The 19,587-nt window shown below is 34.0% G+C and overlaps 3 protein-coding genes across 4 annotated transcripts; 2 read left to right on the top strand and 1 right to left on the bottom strand.

Annotated features, from left to right (window-relative positions):
* Positions 1-770: 770 nt before the first annotated feature.
* Positions 771-4,149, bottom strand: MYB1 (myb domain protein 1). The gene is made up of 3 exons (XM_022295872.2): positions 3,723-4,149; positions 1,665-2,903; positions 771-996 (listed from the first exon to the last, which is right to left on the bottom strand). The coding sequence occupies exons 1-2, from the start codon at positions 4,057-4,059 to the stop codon at positions 2,110-2,112; spliced, it is 1,131 nt and encodes a 376-aa protein (XP_022151564.1). The 5' UTR covers positions 4,060-4,149; the 3' UTR covers positions 771-996; positions 1,665-2,109.
* Positions 4,150-12,071: 7,922 nt separating this feature from the next.
* Positions 12,072-15,421, top strand: LOC111019442 (laccase-7). The gene is made up of 3 exons (XM_022295824.2): positions 12,072-12,445; positions 13,353-14,317; positions 15,110-15,421. The coding sequence occupies exons 2-3, from the start codon at positions 13,801-13,803 to the stop codon at positions 15,238-15,240; spliced, it is 648 nt and encodes a 215-aa protein (XP_022151516.2). The 5' UTR covers positions 12,072-12,445; positions 13,353-13,800; the 3' UTR covers positions 15,241-15,421.
* A 1,409-nt stretch (positions 15,422-16,830) lies between these two features.
* LOC111019410 (fructose-1,6-bisphosphatase, chloroplastic) lies at positions 16,831-19,526 on the top strand. 2 transcript variants are annotated; one of them, XM_088119252.1, is made up of 5 exons: positions 16,831-17,393; positions 18,066-18,290; positions 18,401-18,913; positions 19,105-19,204; positions 19,347-19,526. In XM_088119252.1, exons 1-4 carry the CDS (start codon positions 16,959-16,961, stop codon positions 19,174-19,176), a joined length of 1,245 nt encoding a protein of 414 aa, XP_087975378.1. In that variant the 5' UTR covers positions 16,831-16,958; the 3' UTR covers positions 19,177-19,204; positions 19,347-19,526. The 2 variants fall into 2 exon arrangements, with proteins under 2 accessions (XP_087975378.1, XP_022151478.1); XM_022295786.2 differs by having other exon boundaries at positions 16,833-17,393; positions 18,407-18,913.
* The last annotated feature ends 61 nt before the right edge of the window (positions 19,527-19,587 follow it).

Below are 19,587 nucleotides of genomic sequence, written 5' to 3'. Positions count from 1 at the left end.
ACTCGAAATATGCCAACCTAAGCATAATTTAATAGGTTAAAGTACCTATGTTCGACCAGAATTCCTATGTTCTATATTCGACTAGAGTTCGAATCTCCACCCCAATATAGTATCTTTCAATAATTCATAACCCTTCGTTTCTTTATCTAATAGACCAACTAAAAAGACTAGAAACATGTCAACCCAAACATATTTAAATATATACTAAGAAACATGAAAATCTGAGCGTAATTTAATTGGTTAAATGTTCGACCAAAGTTCGAATCTCTATCAAATATTCTGACTCAAATCAGTAAAATTCAGAAAAATTCACATCTTAACTAAATATTTTTCAAATTCCCAGATATTCTATTCCTGCATAACAATTCAATACCTTCAAACATCTAATTCTCATATATTTCAATGCATTTCATTCCTATCACACCATCAAACAGAGACCATCATCTTACCTTGTTGCTCAGCTCACACCCCACCACCATTGAAATGGGGATTCGTTTTCATGGGTTTCTCCAATAAGACATCAGAAATATTCACTCTTTTACTTCTACTTCTGCACACACTGAAATCCCACAGAAGTATTTGCCATAACCTTCATTGATGCAGCTATGGTGAATCAACGAGGGAGCAGATGACAATGAAGAAAGAGTTTATAATAATATCAGGGAAAGAGAAACCAGTAAACCACCCTTTCCACATGGATATGGATAGAATAAGGCTCTGTTCATTAACATACGTTTAAATATTGATATATATTTGGATAAGTCAACGCATATGGAAAACTACCTATATTATGGACAGATAAAATATAAAATAACCAATCGTGTTATTCCAAAATTGAACATTAGAATTTTTAAAAATTATAACAACCTATATCCCAATGACAATCATCAGCCATCACATAAAAAAGGATTTATAGTTATGCTAAATTAAAACTAACGAGCAGTTAGAATTATCTCTGGACCTCTACCACGTCGAAGGCTGTAGCTTCAATTCACCCTGAAACAGAGAGTTGGAAATTAAAGGGGGAAAAGAGATGGAAGAGGGAGAGGAAATATCCAATGAATGAGTTACAAATAACCAAGATTGTTGATACTGCATCTCTAAAATTTAAAAAAAGAGAAGAAAAAAGGAAGACGTTTCAAGTTGAGATTAATAAGATAATCTATAGAGTTGTGTCTATGCATAGCCATTGGAGCAGAGCACCAGACTGGACACATGCATTCGAACTTTATAGAAGTGGTTATGCTTTTCACATCACATAAGTTCGAGGGAATATCATTTCAGGTTTATTCGATCACAGACATTCACTTCAAGTACCTATAGTTATGAGAGTGAAAATGCAGAATGCAGTTGACCATTTCGATCGGCAGTGTTTCACATCACACACCTTCTTTTTTCCTTTTTTCTTTGGTGGGGTGGGGTGGGGTTTTACTATTTCAAAATTCCATATAGATATATATTGAATTCAGGTCCATACAAGCTTCAGAGTTGAGAAGGCACTGCGTCACTCACAAGATCTTAAGAAGTAGGTTATTTGTGTTTTACATCAGCAACATTCATTAAAATAAAATAAAATGAAATAAAAAGGTTGCACGGAATCCCAGATCTCAGAGGCCTAATTAAGAACAAGCATATGCTAGCTAACTGAGGTAAGAGAACCATACCTTTCCATCGAACAGTCATCAGGAACAGCTTCCAAGAACGTTCATCAGCTGGAATGATACAAGAAACTTCAGGTAGTATGTTGCTGACAAAGTTTTAGCCCTCTCAATGCCACAAAGATTCTGTGGTCAGAGACAAAAAAAGAAAGGACTTAGGAAACTTAGACACGAGGTTACTTTACTTCCCTCCTTTCATCCACGATTCCTAGCAGCTGAGACAAGCTGTACAGCTGGTAAAGAGTAAAACTAACTTATCACAACACTAAGTACAGATCCAGTAAACTCCAAAAGTTTCTCCTGTGTGCAAGAAAACACCTCCATCAATGCCACAAATAAAATCCAGGTCCATTCTTGTAGTCTGAAGGGATAGCATAAACAATCCTTGTCAAAATCAATCATATATGCTACTGGCTAGCGTATTATTCCCCACTTCCAAGTGAAAAGTCTCTTATAAACGCCCCATTTGCATCTGACAACCATTTAATCTCCCAGCCGAATCTCCCATTGCTCTAACACTGCCATTCTCCAATCCACTCTTAAGCCAAGCAAGGTTACTTATGTCAGTTGCAATTGCAGCTAATTCAAAACTGGGAAAGGATGGTGGAGGATCTGAGAAGTCTACAAATTCTGGCCCTAACAAAGAGTCTACAGGAGATCCCTGGTTATGACTCTCACAACAACCATGGCCACATTGATGGGGCACTGATCGATCACCATAGACACCTTCAAGCAATTTGCTAGCTTCAACGTCTGGTTTTGATGCTTGAACTAATGGTCCTTGCATCGGAACAGGTCGTAAAAATGCCCTCAAAGACTCTTGCCCATCCAAAGGGTTGTATACACTAAAAGCACTTACTCGAGCCACCGGCCTGAAAAGAGTAGGCTGTTCTTTGACTTCATGACTAAATTGACCCTCAATAGCAATAGGTACTTTGTCTTCAAATTGGTCATCCATATGCTCCCGTGAGCAGGCGTCTCTCGCTTCCAAGGATTTAAAGGAATTGACATCTCCACATGAAAGGGTTTCTTCAGATGATCCTTTGGTTTTTTCTAAACTAGCATCATCCACCATGTTCCCAGATTCTAACTTGATTCTTTCAAGCTCTGTGCATCGCCGCCGTAAAGTGGAATTCCAATGATTCTTTATAGCATTATCTGTTCTCCCAGGTAAAAGTCTAGCAATTGCTGCCCACTTATTTCCATGTATGGCATGGGCTGCTACAATGATCCTGTCCTCCTCATCTGAACATAATTATATCTTTAAACCACTTTTACTAATAAAATTACACAATTATATTAATAAATGACCACCATTTAAACAGGATATAACCAAGATCAATTAACACAATGCATATTTTCACCCACCCATGGAAGCTGGTATACGCAGTGCAAATAAAAAAACAGGAAAAATGCACATTCACATACGCTATGAGAGAAAAGGTGTGTCCCATATGCTATTTGCTTAGTTGTATTTGTTTGGCTGACAATCTAAATACATAATATGGTTCACATTCCTTTATTTTTCAGTTAAATATTTGAAAGCAACATAGATCAGACAAGTCTCGTGCCAAAGTCTTAAATGCTTGAGAATCATATAAGAAAACTTCTACCTTCACACAGAATTTTGAATTTCACAACAATGAACTACAAATCTCTAAATTTGGCTCATAAGGACGACTACCAGATTAGAAAGCAAAATAAGAAATCCACGTCATACTTGTTCGTGTTCAACTCGTGTACTTTACCTCGCATAGAACTTGACCACAAACACAAACGTCATTTTCATTAATATTTATGATGGCATCGCATTACATTATAATCCTACTATACTAGACGAAAAAGAAATTACGGAAAAGAGCAATGTCCAACAAAACAATTTAGGCTCCAGAAAGAAAAATAATCATCACGGAGAATCAACTGAGATTAGACATCTAATTTTAAATCAAAAAGCATATAACTCAACTCTCCAGACGCTTAACACTAACAACCATTCAGAATCGGGCCCGCAAATGAAATAAAGAATCAGACGAGCAATGAATGATCAGAGGTAGAGTCTAATACCGGTGAATGGCTTGCGTTTCACGGAAGGGTCGAGTTGATTACACCACCTAAGGCGGCAAGACTTTCCGGATCGCCCAGCGATTCCCCGAGCAATTAAGCTCCAATTCCTCGCCCCGAACTTGCTCACGAGGCGGCTGAGTATCGCATCCTCTTCAGGAGACCAAGGCCCCTTCACTCTATCTTTGCCGCCACGGCCACCACTTGCTTCTCCCTCACCGACGATCGGCACTGCGTCGTCCCCGCTCCCGCAGTCGGCAACGGAAGTAACGGCATCACATGCATCTACTCCTCCTTCAGCGGCGGTAGCATCGACCTCGGCGACGGCCGTGCCCTCCATCCCGGACTCTCACCGGCAAGGCAACCGTCTACGGAACACAGTCACTTTATTGACTTAACTGCTCTTGTTTCAATACGAAACAAAGACGACCGAATAAAATTTATAGGGCAAATGTTTCGGAATTTCATTCTTTCCCAATTCCCACCCAATTACCAAACTGTCCATTTCATAATTACTTTAATACCCTCCTCCCCTCACTCGCCAATTCCCACTTTTTTTTATTCTAATTTTGCTCTATGGCTAAATTTTACTGCATTTTAATCAATTTTGGAAATAATTAATTTGAGATTTTTTTTTCAAAGGATTAATTTAATTTGAGATTTTAGAGGAGTAGTTGAAATTTAAAATTCGTTTGAGGATCAGGGACTCGCGTCTAATTAGCTAGTTTGTGAGATAATATCCTACAAATACAATGATTAGTATCTGATTCGAGAAAATGATTAATCATACTTGGACTGACACACGTTCCAAACTCCTAAAGCAAAAAAAGTGCGAATGTTTATCTATTACAAATCGAGATGAATACTATATGGCAGCAACAACAAATTTTTTGCTACTAATTTTAGATACAGGAGGAATAGATTTTTCCAATTCGTTATCATTAACAATTCTTGACTACTTAATAAGTAATTTTCAAATTTCTTAAAACTTAAAAACATAGATGTTGAATAACTTTAAAATTATACTACTAACCTATTTTTGTAATATTCAATCCAAACATTACTAAGCAAATATAGCATCAATTACCTTCTTTAAAATCAAAGTTGAATTCACTTGCATGTAAATTTTTAGTGAAATATAGATATTTTATGCAGTGGAATTCTGCACAGTTGGACTTTTTGTTAACAAAATTTTCATATCATTCAGAATTTATTTTGGTTCGGTAGTGAGTCTATTTTGGTAATTCGACCATTGCCCCTCTAATCTGTTTAAAATCCAATGCCGATAATGCCCATCGAATTGAAAGTTTTACCATACAGGCACTGAACCGAAGGAAATGAGACAAATGGGCCGGCCTGAATTACTTCCGGAGCCCAAATATTTCGAATGGGCTTCTTATGTGGGCTACATAGGTCCAGTGAATGATACAATCGACAGTCTTTAAACGACATGTCGTCCACTTGCGCAAGTTGTCATTGGACGACAGCTGAAAAAAAAATTACACTTCAACTGGAACTACTCTCGTTTCTTCAACTATTTGGACGAGAAGGTTAAAATTTTAAATGACAAATTGCAAAAATCACCCTTAAAATATAATCATTGTTGCAATTGTACCCTTAAACTTTCAATTGCAAAAATTAAACACTTAAATTTTAACTAGTAGGAAAATTGAACCCTTAAACTTTTATGAGTGAAAAATTTATACCCAAAAATTTTTAATTGTAAAAATTAAACCTCAAAACTTTCCTAATTGAAAAAATTACAACCTTAAAATTTATAACTTTAAAAATTAAACACTAAAAACATTTTTTTTACGGTCACATTGTTATCCTTTCTCTTTCATTGCTCTCCCTTTCTCTACTTTGTATGCCGGTCGGCGAGAAGACATATGTAAACAACAATGGAAAGAGTGGACAGGTGTTGTGGGTTGGGAGGATTTGGGGCCATGTAAGATAAGAACGCATTACTCCAATGGAAAATCTCCGATGTCTACAAAGTCTCTCGAAATTGGTGGACGACATCTATGTGTTTCAATTTCTTCAAGATCTGGAGTGCCAAGATCTTGAAGGAGACATCGAGAGAAAGAAACGCAAACATTGGTCAGGAGTTGAGGTCATTCCGAAATCTGGAGAGGTTGGAGTTTCTAGACATTCACAAATTTTGGAACACCCAGATTTCTCTCAGGTTGAAGGAGGTTATTGGGAGAGTCAATTTTCTCGGAGGACAGAGTCCAGAGATATGGAAAAAACTCATATCAGCCTTTTGAGGAATAGATTTTCCGCCATGGATTAATCAGAAAAATTCCTCTCAGAATTCTCTTGTACTTGACGATAATAACCTTGAACGAAAATTGCCCATAGGACCAACTCTCATTTCTCCATAGTTTCATTATCAATTTCCATCAGCCCAGTGCTCAACTTCTATTTTTTTATGGTTTAATTTTTAAAATTGAAAGTTCCATGGTCCAATTTTTTCATTTACGAAAGTTTAAAGGTTTAATTTTTACCATTGAAAGTTCATGGGTACAATTTTTTTTCACTTACATAAGTTTAAGGGTTTAATTTTTCTACTTGAGAAAGTTTAAGGGTCCAATTTTTATAATTAAAAGTTTAAGGGTGAAATTGCAACAATCATCATACTTTATGAGTGGTTTTTGCAATTTGCCCAATCTTAAAAATCGATATTAAATCCAGAGAAAAATATAGATAAAATTTTAATGTGGTTAAATATTTTTAGAAAAATTATAAAAATAAAAAATTCATAACAAATATTTAAATTAATAAACAAGTATTTCAATATTTTTAAATAAGTCAAGAATTATCAATATTAATATTAATATTATATCTTTTTTTACATAAATATTATGTCAATTTTTTATACTATAAAATCTATATCGGTGCTAAACTTACAGACCAGATCAAATTAAAATAATACCTATTTGACTTCCATCAACATCATACAGTGGTTGTAAAAAAAAAAAAAGAAAGAAACATCTTATGGTAAAATTGTTATTATAAATGTTTTGCCAAAGCACACTAGCACAGACGTACACGAAATCCAAAACTATAATAAAATAATACCCAAAAAAACATAAATTTAATAAGGTTTGAATCCTTTGATAAGATATTTACTACTTTTTTTAGGAAATAGAGAGAAAAAATATACAAAACAGTTGTTCTTGATAAATCATAGAATTGAAAATTCTAAAAAAAATCTTTGGATGAATGAGGATGGGTTTATCTTCTTAAAAAAATAATAATAATAATAAATAATAGTCACAGCAAAGTTAAAAAATGGTGAACATTATTATTTGAACTATTGTTTGAAATGATCTTTTTGTGATGTCATGAAGTCAATTTGATAAAGCAACGATTTTTTTTTAACGACAAAATTTTAACCGATTTACAATATAGTAATTTCAATATGGTCCATGCTATTTAGTTGTTTCGAAATTATTTTTGTCCCCTTGTAAAAAAAAAAAGTTTTTGTCCAAATATATATTGATTTTTTTTTTGGAAGACTTAAATTTTTAAAATTTTTAAGAGAAGGTTATTTATTAGGTTTAATTTGCTTTTAAAATTTTATTAATATAGTTATTTGATTAAAGCATATCATAGAAATGGAGAGGAAATCAACCTAACTTTTTAAATTTAAAACAAAACAAAAAATCGCATTTACTGTTTTTAAAATTTAAGTTTATAATATCTACCCTTCTAATTTTTTATTTTTAAAAAATGCATTCGTAATATTAGCCATCTTTTCTAAAAAGAAAAAAGCTTTAGGTAGGATTTAATAAAATCAAGGAGTGTTCTGTAAAATACAAGGAAGAGAGTGTTGGATTGTCTCAAAATTCTTCCCCAACTTGAAGAATTCGGTAAAGAATTCAGACGATGAATCGTGAGATCTTTCCATTTGTGCTCAACCGTAACTTGGTTTTCATAGATTCCACTGCAACGCTACAAGAAGTTAGTGTCCTACCCACACAAAAATCCAACACTTCAATTTTCAAAATTTAGCTATGATTTAAAAAACGATTTTGAAGTAGGATATTAGAATACAAAGAAAAATGTTATTAAATAAACATAACTTTCAAAATTAAAAATCCAAAACTCAGAAATATTATCAAATGACCCTTGTTTTTTTTTTTTTTTAATATAGTTTTGTACAATTAAAACATGGAAGATGACAGATGATGATGAGAATGCAAACATGCTCGTTTAAGGAAAAGGTTAGCAACGTGTCGACTAATTAAATATGTTTTAATAGTTATTAATAATTTAATATATTAATAATGTGATTCCTATAAAGCATAATACGATTTTTCTTACAAGAAGAAAATAAAAACAAAAATAATATATGTATTTTCTTATAGACCAAGCAATGAATTAGCTGCAATAATATGTGGTCAAATTTGACAACTTTATCAAGTTTGACAATGATTTATTTAACATTACAGTCAATCTTGATCATGATGTTAAATTTTTGTCCTTTTTTTCATTTTCATCTTTTTACTTATAAATTATCGTCATTCATCAAAGTTTTTATTAAATAAATGCTTCAAATGTAGTGTAATTTTGTTTACTATTTATATGTTATGTTATATAAAAGGAGTACTAAGAGTTCAATTATCCTTTGGATTAAAATATTAAACAGACTAATTGCTAAGAAATTTACCACCATATTTTATTGTTATGAAATGGGATTCAATACTATAGCTTTTAAAATTCACTAGTGTTTTTTAAATATATATATATATATATATATAGAAAGACGAAAAAGGAAATTGTATTTCGAACGTAGTAGGAAGAAATTAAAGATACTAGCTACTTTGTACCAAAAAAACCAATAAACATAATTCCTCCTGAACAATAAAATATGGAGGAGCGTATTTGTTAGTTATATCATCTAGAATCGCTTGAATAATTTCAAGTCGTTCTTAGAACCAATCATACACTTTATTGAGGTAGGTAAATAGAGGGGACCCTCTCTGAAAATCGTATATAGAATTTCGTCTCGTACGACTCAAACAAAAACACCTAAATAATGCTTATAAGAGATACGTGTACTAAAAAGTTTTAAACTTCTTAATGTTATGATTCCTTTTTTTTCCTTTTTTTTTTCTTTTAAGCGATTATAGAGGAGATTTCACATTTTAGAAAAATGATAAATAAAAAATAAATAGTTTATGTGGAAAATTAAATGTTAAAACATATCTAGACACAAATGTCAACGTTTTCTTTCTTAAATAATATTATTCATTACATCAACGGGTCGTCTTCTAGATAAAATATTTAAATAAAAGTTCCTACCCAATTAAAGGAAAGTTTTAAGACTGTTTTGGCTTGCAATTTTTTTCGTGTGCTACTGGCTCTTTTATTTATTTTGTTTTTTTCAGTATATTAAATGTGTGGGAGGGAGATTCAACTTCCAACCTTTAAGAAAAATGCAAAATATTCAACATTCACTACGAACTTTTATACTAATTTATAGAATTTGTTTTTTTTTATACAAAACCTAAAGATGGGTCAAAATTACATTCTTATATAGATTCATATGTCCAACTCTTTAATGTGACGCCCGATTAGGGAGGAGGAATACATGAATGAACCAATACCACATCCGAATGAGAGAGATTATGAGACTATGTAAGCATGTTCAATAAAAGGTTAAAAGAATTGATAGTTACTGTTTATACTAACAAGGTGTACCTTCATTTTTGGTAACTCAATCGTAAGAACTGGTGGTGCAGCCAAATTGCAAGGGACGCAAGGGAATGCCGAGGCGACTAGGCCTAAATTCGGATTCTGAATCCTAGGCCTGACTTGGAGCAATCTTGGGTTGGGAAACTTCCTAGTTGCTTTACTAGGAAGCATGTGAGTGAAGATAAAGCATACTAAAAAGACACGTGTTGATCTGTAGGAATAGTCTGTAGCTCAGAACGGTGGTGGAGCTACATCGAGACTATTAAAAGTTAAATAATGTGAGAATAAGTTAGAGTTAGTTTAATAATTATTTTGAATTTTTTTTCCGGAAGAAATTTTGAAATTTTTTTTAAACCAGTTTTTTAGTTACAAATAATATTTTTATTTTGTAATTTATTTTTTAACAAATGTCTTTAAATTTGCATTAAATTTTCTCTGTTTGATAAAAAATATAGATTTGAACCTACAAAGAGAAGCAATGTCTTGATTGCCAGTTGGAGTGTGATCATATTAGTTGTTTTCGAATTTTTAGAAACCATGAAAAATAGTTATTTGAAGAAAGTAGTTTTTTCAATCTAATTATTATTTAAAAAGAAAAATTTAGAAAGCAGAGAATCGAAGTTACAGTCTCTTGGTTACTATGGAGGTATTGTTCTTTGACATTTAATTTAGAGTTTTAATTTATTTAAAGATATATATACAAATTAATTTTTTTCCCAAATATATAGAGGATTCATTTTGACGTCAAATGGGGTGAAAAGAAGTCAAATATAATACTTTTCAAAAAAGAAAAAATGAAGTCAAATATATTAGTGTTTAAACTTCTATGAGTGAGAGGTCAAAATGGCTGCTTTAGCTTGCTTTCCTTGGATAACAACCAACATTTCTAACATATATATTCTACGTATCCACTGTTACTAGGTTTAATTGGGGATGTTATAATTTTCTTTTTTCTTTCAGCTGTTTTAGATAACGAAGAAACTTGAAAATTCAAAAACCATTCCCCAATTTTAATTTCCAATGAGCCGCAGAAGCAGATTTTTAGACGAATTTATCTATAAATATCTCTATATTGTGGTTCTTCTTCTTCCATCTCAACTCAATAATAATTCTCTGCAAATTGCTTCTCTTTTTGCTCTTTTTCTTCTGGCTTCCTCTTCAATGGCTTCCGCTGCCATTCTCCAGCATTCTTTCACTGTAAAATTCTCCATCTTCATGCATATGCCTCATTATCATCATTCGTATGTTATATGGTTTTTGGAGAAAAATAAAATGCCTGTATAAAGTATAATTTTCTTTTTTTTTTTTTCTCTTTTCTTTTCTTCTTGAAAGTCGAACTTGTTCACCTTCTTTTGAAATTGTTTTCAAAATATTTTTTTACTCATAGAATAATATTATTGTTCTAATTTGTAGTTTTCTTTGAATGAATGAATCCTGCTAAAAAGTTGTCAAACTTGAACCTTATTTGAATTAGGTTCAAGTTCGGGCAACTTTTTATGATAAAACTTCAAATTCTTAAAATAATTTTGATAGGTATTTTAAAAAATATTGCAATTTTTCCTCTCTTTTTTTGTTAATATAGCATAAATTTGACTAATTTTAGTGTGTACCTTTTTTATTACATATTTGAGTTTGATGATTTGAATTATGTCCTTTTTGAAAATTTTATATTTCTGGCTATATTTGAAAATAGATATTTATGTTATCTTATTTATGTAAATGCTTCAATAAATTTTAGAAAATTGTCTGTGAAAATACATTTAGATAACTTTCTTTAAATAAATTTTCTTATTTTCCATATTTTCTTTGATTGTATTGACAAATGAACTTACGTAAAATGATTTTTAACTCTTCCAATAACATTAACTATTATTTCAATAACAAAAATTTAAACACAGTTTTGAAAACAAAACGTAAAACTATTTGTCCAAACAGCCTCTTGATATACATAAAAAATTCTATGATTTCTTTTGCATGCATATCAGAAGTGAATATTATCGAGATGAATATTTCAAAATATATATATATATATTTTTTTTTTTTAACTAATGCTTATTCTCTCTCTACTTGTATAGGTGCAAGACATGACCGTCCGCCGGCTCTGCCGTGACCAAGTTATAACGGCCGTCAACGGAAATTCCCGGGTCCAACCATTCACGCTCAAGACGGCGACGTTCTGGTCGTCCACGTCTTCAACAAGTCCCCTTACGATTTAACCATCCACTGGTAAATTATTCTAAATTAATTTAGTTTGTTTGATTAGAAATTCTGAATCTATTTTTTGTTTTCATCAAATTGATTGATCTCGTTGAACAAAATTTGGAAAATGCGTTTTTTTAAATTGTTTTCGAATTTTGTTATCCAAATTATCAAAATTGACACGATGTCAATTACCGCTGAACTATTGCTCGCTTTAACAAAATATAATCGTATTCTAAATTATGTAAAATTCACAAAATATATTAATTAATTAATTAATAAAGTTTAGATTAAACTATATTTAATGGTAACTATTTCTAGCTTATAAATATATTATTAGAACAATTTTTTAAATTAATACCAACCAAAACCACCTTTGATTATTCGTTGATGTCTGATCATTGCCATATTTTTTTCTTTTAACTATTCCGATGATCTGTAATTGGTCAGGCATGGGGTTTTCCAGCTGCTCAGCGCGTGGGCCGACGGGCCGGAGAACGTAACGCAATGTCCGATACGGTCCGGCGAAAACTACACGTACAGATTCAAGATCACCGGACAAGAGGGGACTCTGTGGTGGCACGCGCACTCGTCTTGGCTACGCGCCACCGTCCACGGCGCCCTCCTCATCGCCCCCAAGTCCGGCCGACCGTTGCCCTTCCCGAAACCTTACAGGCAGATTCCGATCTTGCTCGGAGAGTGGTGGAACGCCAACGTCGTTGAGGTTGAAGAGGGAGGTCTCGCTACCGGCGCCGGTCCGAATAACTCCGACGCCTACACCATTAATGCCCTCCCCGGAAATCTCTACCCTTGCTCGCAAAATCGTAAGTAAAATATTCCACCCATACAAATTTTAGGCGCATGCATAATTTCCACTATTCAAAAAAATTTATAAAATCTTATTTTTCCACTGTAGGTTTAGTTTCCTTGTAAATTGTAATCAAAACTTTAATTTTCAATTCGTCCTGCAAATCTTAAAGTTTTAATTTAGTAGTGATGTGACCTCAACAAAAATTAATAATAATAGTAGTGATGCTTCTTATTTTAAAAATTTTAATTTGTTGGTGGTGATTTAAATTTATTGATTATTTTCAAACTGTCTTTTATATCCTCAGAAACCTATCTTCCTTTTTCATAATTTCTAAAGTGTATCAATACTGCAACAAATAAGGTTTTTTCTAATGCATCGGCAAAACCCTTAGAAACTTCGGGAGTCACATTTAGTTGGACAAAATGCAGGAAAAGATACTCCCAACGTTTTTTTTAGAAAATATTGGAAAAATATCACTTTTCCTCGTCTTCTTTTTTAAAATAATTGAAAAAAAAATATTTATTTTCCAAACGGTTTGTGAAAATGTGATTTGACTTAGTTTTAAAAGAATTTGATTGCCATTTTTTTAATTTTTATTTGATCCATACAGAGTTTTAAACTTTCATTTTTATCTTAATAATTTGGTCAAACTCTTACTAATTAAATATACTCCAAATTGTCATCTACCCATCCAATAAAAAAAAATTGTCAAGATATTCATATGATATAGAACATAAATTATAAAGATCATAAAGTTGAAATTTTTAAAATTATTGAAACAAATTAAATTGAAATTAAGCTTAAATAATATTGAAACTTTTAGAAGTGGAGACGCTAAATTGAAAGACTAAATTGTCAAATATATATATATATATATATATGTAATCCCATTAAACCAGTTTTTCGATTCCTATTTTTAGAAACCTATCAACTGAAGATGGTGCCCAAAAAGACATACTTGCTTCAAGTAATCAACGCTGCACTCAACAACCAACTGTTCTTCAAGTTGGCCAATCACAAAATGACAGTTGTCGCCGTCGACGCCATGTACACCGACCCTTACGTCACCGACGTCATCGTTCTCGCCCCCGGCCAGACCACCGACGTCCTCGTCAAAGCCGACCAGCCCATCGGCTCCTACTACATGGCCGCCAGCCCCTACTCCGATCTCCGCCCGCCGATCCCATTCCCAAACTCCATCACACGCGCCGTCGTCATCTACGACGGCGCCTCGCCGTCCGCCACTCCCCGGATGCCGGTCTTACCGGCGTTCAACGACACGCCGACGGCGCACAGATTCTTCACCAACATAACCGCCCTCGCGGGGGCCCGCCACTGGGTCCCAGTGCCCGCCACGTGGACGAGCACATGTTCGTCACGTTCGGTGTGAACCTGGCCCCGTGCGAAGAGCCGAACCGGCCTTGCGGCGGTCCGAACGGGCAGCGGCTCTCTGCGAGTATGAACAACGTGTCGTTCGTGATCCCAAACGACGCCGGATTGTCGATGTTGGAGGCGTTTTTCCACCGGGTGGAGGGCGTTTATACGGCGGATTTTCCCGATCGGCCGCCGGTTGAATTCGATTACACGAATCCGAATATTTCTGTGGAGAGTCCGTTGATCTTCGCGCCGAAGGCCACGAAGGTGAAGAAATTGAAGTTCAATTCGACGGTGGAGATGGTTCTGCAGAACACTGCATTTATTGCGATGGGGAATCACCCATTGCATCTCCATCGATTTAACTTCCATGTTCTGGCTCAGGGATTCGGAAATTACGACCCGATTAACGACCCGAAGAAGTTCAATTTCTATAACCCGCAGATCCGGAACACCGTCGCCGTCCCCGTCGGCGGTTGGGCTGTCATCCGGTTCCAAGCCAACAATCCAGGTCCTCATTCTTTTCTTTTTTAATTTTACTCCCTTAAATTTTTTCACATTCATTTTATTTTTTTTAGATAAGAGAATATTTATCCTATTTTGGTACCTAATTTGTGATTTTAACCTTTGAAGTTTAAAGATAATCATTAAGGTCTGTATCTTTATTTTAACTAGAATATTGTGCATGTTAATTACATAGTGGACTAAGTCTGGATATATTAAATGGTAAACGAATAACAATTACCAAAATAATTGTTTTTTTTTTTAAGTTTGAGGATTAAAATTGATATCTTGAAAGTTAAAAGATGGAAATGGTTATTTTGTAAATTTAAAAAGAACACAATGTTTTTTAAAGTTAAAATTTTGAGTCTTTATAGTTGAACCGATTAAAACATATATCATTTTTATATAAAAAAAAAAGTTGAAAGTTTGAATTATTTCTACTCTCATATTATACTAAAAACAAACTTCAAGTGATAAGTTTAATAATTTAGTCTCAACTTAAAAACAAAATTACTTTAATAAAATTTTAAAATGCTATGTAATTAGCATGATCTAATAAAGTTTTCGACTTTTAATTTTATGTTTAATGAATTGCTACCTTTGTGATAGAAATTTATTATTTATTAGACACAAAAAGGATAAGTTTAGAAATTTATTTGAAATTTTTTAAAATATAGTTTTGGAATAGATGGATTGTAGATATAACCTAATTTATGACTAAACTTCTTTTTTATTGATAATATTACCAGTCCGTGATTAGTATTTTTTTTAACGGTTTAGGATGTATTGAATTTAACAGGTGTATGGCTGATGCACTGCCACCTGGATGTCCACCTACCGTGGGGATTAGCCATGGGGTTTGAAGTCGAGAACGGACCAGCTCCGTCGTCAAGGCTGCCTCCGCCGCCGCACGATCTTCCCAAATGCTAGAGAAATTGTCGACAAAGTTCCTAAAATTTGAAGAAAAATTATTATTATATTTTATAGTTAATTTAAGTTTGAATATAAATTAACAAATACAATAATTGTTCTATGTTGTAGTCATTTTAAGATGTATCAAGTTACGTAATAATTCAGCCTACTTAAGTATAGGGTAAAGGATTAGTTTAAATTTTTTAATTCTCACTTGAGGTAAATTATTATGTAATAAGTGAGAATCAATTTTAATGGTAGTACAATTAAGTTTAATAAATTTATATTTGTGTAGATTTATAATTATGCGAAGAAAATCAGGTTAAATTTTGATATTCATATTAGGAAAAAAATTAAAAATAAGGGACCTACAATGTTTAAATATTGATATCATATCAAAACCAATTCAAATGGGATTCCGATTCAAAAATTGACCTAACAAGAATTTTTATAGTAATTACAATAAGAGAAGTGGATCAAGTTGAATAAATAAGATAAACAAGTATTGAATGTTCTATCACAATATGGTTATCTCTGGATGCAAGTTCAAAATTTTGATATATGTTTCTAATAATAGTCTAAGCTACATCTTTATAATTTACTTTCATATATTTCATGGGTTAAAACTGCCAACCAAATCGTTTTCAACCTCCAATAACTTTCTAAAGGGACAAAGAGAATTAATTACAAGGTATTGGAAAAGTAAAAAAGGCAAATGGTATACAAATTTGAATTATTATTGCGATTTAACTTTTACCACTTCATAAAACAAAAATAGAGTAAGCTAACCAAAACAGAGTAACCTCCTTATTATAGCTAAAGAATGAAAAAGTCCATGAATAAATCCTAATGTAATATACATAAAATGACTTGAGTGATCAATAATGGATTAGTTTCAACCACATTGTGAACAAAACAAAAATATAATTTTCTATCGTTTTCGTTTATCACACGTAAAAAGTCTTACTTAAATATTCTTTCGAAGAAGACGATTTCAAGAGTTGAAATTTAACTTTAATAATTTTTTAGGGAAGAATAATCATTAATGTGAGAAAACTCTATACATTTCGATCCATGTGTGACCAATTAAATTTGGTTAAAATTGCATTAACGAGTACGATGGGTGGAAGATTGCAAAAGACCTTAACCATTATGAAATTTTCTTCTTTGATTTTTTCCTCTCCAATCTCCCATTGGAATTTGTTTTCAACTTATATTTTTATTAGACAATAGCTATATAATTAAGTTGAGTATAATTTATATAAAATATTATAAAAGAAATAACCATTACATGTGACCCAATGATATACCATGGCTAATATAGCTAATCAATATATAGGTTAATCACAAATTACCATTATTCAAGAAAATCAACAATTTACCAATTCAAAAACTGGCTATATTTACCCTTAAGTTTTGGAAATTATTGGGCTTTCAAATGGGCCCAATAAAGCCCATATTAGAATCAATCCAGCTAAATGGATCAATCTCATATTGGACTCCCAATAAAGCATGATCACAAAAAAGAGCGCGAGATAAAGTGGGACCCAATATCGCCTCGACGGTTGCGAACCTCACAAATTCCCTCAATTGAAACTGTGAAACAAAATCAATCAAATTCAGAACCCAAGCGCCAGAGGAGAGAACTGAACAGAGGCGAAAGCAGAAGAAGAAGAAGAGGAAGAGGAGAAGAAGAAGAAGAAGAAGAAGAAGAAGAAGAAGAAGAAGAAGAATCAATGGCTTCCGCCACAGCGACGACATCGCCGCGCCATCTCTCATCACCAGTAGTCTGTCGCTCTCTCTCTCGTCTCTCTCCATTCCACCTCTCCGTTTCATCTGGCTCTAAGCCCGCCGTTCATCCTCCATGCCGTAGCAAGAGAAGGCACGGCGGCGCTGCAATCCGGTGCGCGGCGGTAGGGGCGGCGAAAGAGGCGGAGACGAAGAAGAAAAGCACGTTTCAGATTGAGACGCTGACGAATTGGCTGCTGAAGCAGGAGCAGGCCGGAGTGATCGACGCGGAATTGACGATTGTGCTTTCGAGCATTTCGATGGCGTGCAAGCAAATCGCGTCGCTGGTGCAGAGGGCTAGCATTTCGAACTTGACCGGAGTTCAGGGCGCCGTCAATGTTCAAGGAGAGGACCAGAAGAAGCTCGACGTCGTCTCCAATGAGGTTCGTAATCGTAGATTCGTAGTTCGTACTCTGTTCTGAAACTACCAGAGATAAAGTTTATAGAACAATAATCTACGGATATTGTCTATATAACAACAATATGACATCTATATCATTTCTCATTAATAATCTTATGATTTTCTTAATAAATATCTGAGTAAGTTTAGAAGAATTAGGATTTACATTTTGGGTTAAAAAAACATGTAATATGTAGTATTTTTTAGTGGTGAAATTATGAAGGTAAGAGATCAAGTTAGCGTCAATAGTCTCAACAGGTTGCAAAACTTTCACTCCTGCACAAAAACTAAAAAAACAAAAAATAATCCTATAAATATTCATCTTAATCGTTAAAATAATGATTTGAAAAATCACAACGGACTCGAGTAGCTTAGTGGTGGAAGAATCATATAAATACTCTTGGTTTATTGATTTTCGTTTGCTTTTAACAAATAAATAATTAGACTTCCAAGATGTATAACAACACTAAATGCGTACAATATTGGTTGAGATGCGAATATTAACTCAGTGATTAAGGTATCGTCCTGCTTTGTTGTATGTTTAATAAACCATATTTAAAAATGTGTAGAAACAAAATGAAATTTGAAATTTGTTGGGATAAATTCAATCTCCCATCCAGAGTTATGCTCTAACAAGCCAAGTACACTGCCAAAGGTGTTCTCCAATTGCTTGAGATCAAGCGGGCGAACAGGGATTATAGCATCGGAGGAAGAAGACGTGCCAGTAGCCGTAGAAGAGAGCTACTCCGGCAACTACATCGTCGTATTCGACCCACTCGACGGCTCCTCCAACATCGACGCTGCCGTCTCCACCGGTTCCATCTTCGGCATCTACAGCCCAAACGACGAGTGCTTCGCTGACATCAGCGACGATTCCACTGTATGTTTCTTAATCCCCACACTCTTCTTTCCATAAACATTTCCCCCCGACTTCCCTGCAAAGCTTGGGCCACCCCGTCATGCCCTCTAACTGTTCGATAAAATGCCAAGGAACAGCTGAGCTCGACAGAACTGAGGTGCGTGGTGAATGTGTGCCAGCCAGGAAGCAACCTCCTCGCCGCCGGCTATTGTATGTACTCAAGCTCCATAATCTTCGTGCTCACGCTCGGAAATGGCGTATTTGCGTTTACTTTAGACCCAATGTACGGGGAATTTGTGCTGACGCAAGAGGACATCAAAATTCCCAAGGCTGGGAAGATTTATGCCTTCAATGAAGGGAATTATCAGCTGTGGGATGATAAATTGAAGAAGTACATTGATGATTTGAAGGATCCTGGCCCCAGTGGGAAGCCATACTCTGCTAGATATATTGGTAGTTTGGTGGGTGACTTCCACAGAACCTTGCTTTATGGTGGCATTTATGGGTACCCCAGAGACAAGAAGAGCAAGAATGGGAAGCTGAGACTTTTGTACGAGTGTGCACCCATGAGTTTCATTGTGGAACAAGCTGGAGGCAAAGGCTCTGATGGCCATCAGAGAATTCTTGACATCCAACCAACAGAGGTTAGTTTTTCTAATCCATATAGCTTTAAGAACAAATATACTATGATCCATCCCCTTGAAATTCTGAATCTAGTGATTATTTAACATGAAAATTCTGAGTTCGAATGTTTTTGGGTCTAGTAGTGATTTCAATAAGGCTAAGTTTGACTGAAGTTTTATTTTTTTTTTTCTGATTTTGTGTTGTGGAATAGATCCATCAACGTGTGCCTCTGTATATTGGGAGCGTGGAAGAAGTGGAGAAAGTGGAGAAGTATTTAGCTTGATTTTGGTTGATTTGAGATGAAGAATAAGGTATATATTATTTGTATTCTTGTATAAAGTTCATTTCAATGCTGAATAAAATTTGAGGCATTGTGCAATTCATATTTTCTTCCACCTGAAAAAGCTAATCCATACCCAATTAATAACTTTAGCTCGTGCTTGTGCCATGCAGATATAAAGGGATTGAGACGTAGGACTAAACACCTTCAAAGCAACATAATAAATCAACCTCCTCGATTGATTTTCATAAATTATGATCGCACCAAATATACTTGGAAAAATTTGTTTCTAACCAAGCCAATTGGTTCATTCCTCCATGTGATCCTTACTTTTTATGAGATAACTTCCATTACTATGAGCTGTACTTACAACTTAACTATATCAAAATGAGTAAATTTAATTTTAAAATGTTG

Source organism: Momordica charantia (genome assembly GCF_013281855.1).
Source record: "Momordica charantia cultivar OHB3-1 chromosome 1 unlocalized genomic scaffold, Mcharantia_2.0 BLBB01000001.1, whole genome shotgun sequence".
Taxonomy (NCBI): domain Eukaryota; kingdom Viridiplantae; phylum Streptophyta; class Magnoliopsida; order Cucurbitales; family Cucurbitaceae; genus Momordica; species Momordica charantia.
The sequence above is the reverse complement of the archived record's forward strand: the minus strand, read 5'-3'. Positions and strand labels throughout refer to the sequence as shown.

What these genes read in the sequence shown, in the direction of transcription:
- MYB1 (XM_022295872.2), bottom strand. Translation starts at nt 4,059, where the DNA reads ATGGAGGGCACGGCCGTCGCCGAGGTCGATGCTACCGCCGCTGAAGGA. An exon ending in GAAACGCAAGCCATTCACCG is followed by an intron (nt 2,904 to 3,722) that starts GTATTAGACTCT and finishes AATTATGTTCAG; the next exon opens with ATGAGGAGGACAGGATCATT.
- LOC111019442 (XM_022295824.2), top strand. Translation starts at nt 13,801, where the DNA reads ATGTTCGTCACGTTCGGTGTGAACCTGGCCCCGTGCGAAGAGCCGAAC. An exon ending in GTTCCAAGCCAACAATCCAG is followed by an intron (nt 14,318 to 15,109) that starts GTCCTCATTCTT and finishes TGAATTTAACAG; the next exon opens with GTGTATGGCTGATGCACTGC.
- LOC111019410 (XM_088119252.1), top strand. Translation starts at nt 16,959, where the DNA reads ATGGCTTCCGCCACAGCGACGACATCGCCGCGCCATCTCTCATCACCA. An exon ending in TCGACGTCGTCTCCAATGAG is followed by an intron (nt 17,394 to 18,065) that starts GTTCGTAATCGT and finishes ACACTGCCAAAG; the next exon opens with GTGTTCTCCAATTGCTTGAG. An exon ending in ACATCAGCGACGATTCCACT is followed by an intron (nt 18,291 to 18,400) that starts GTATGTTTCTTA and finishes TAAAATGCCAAG; the next exon opens with GAACAGCTGAGCTCGACAGA.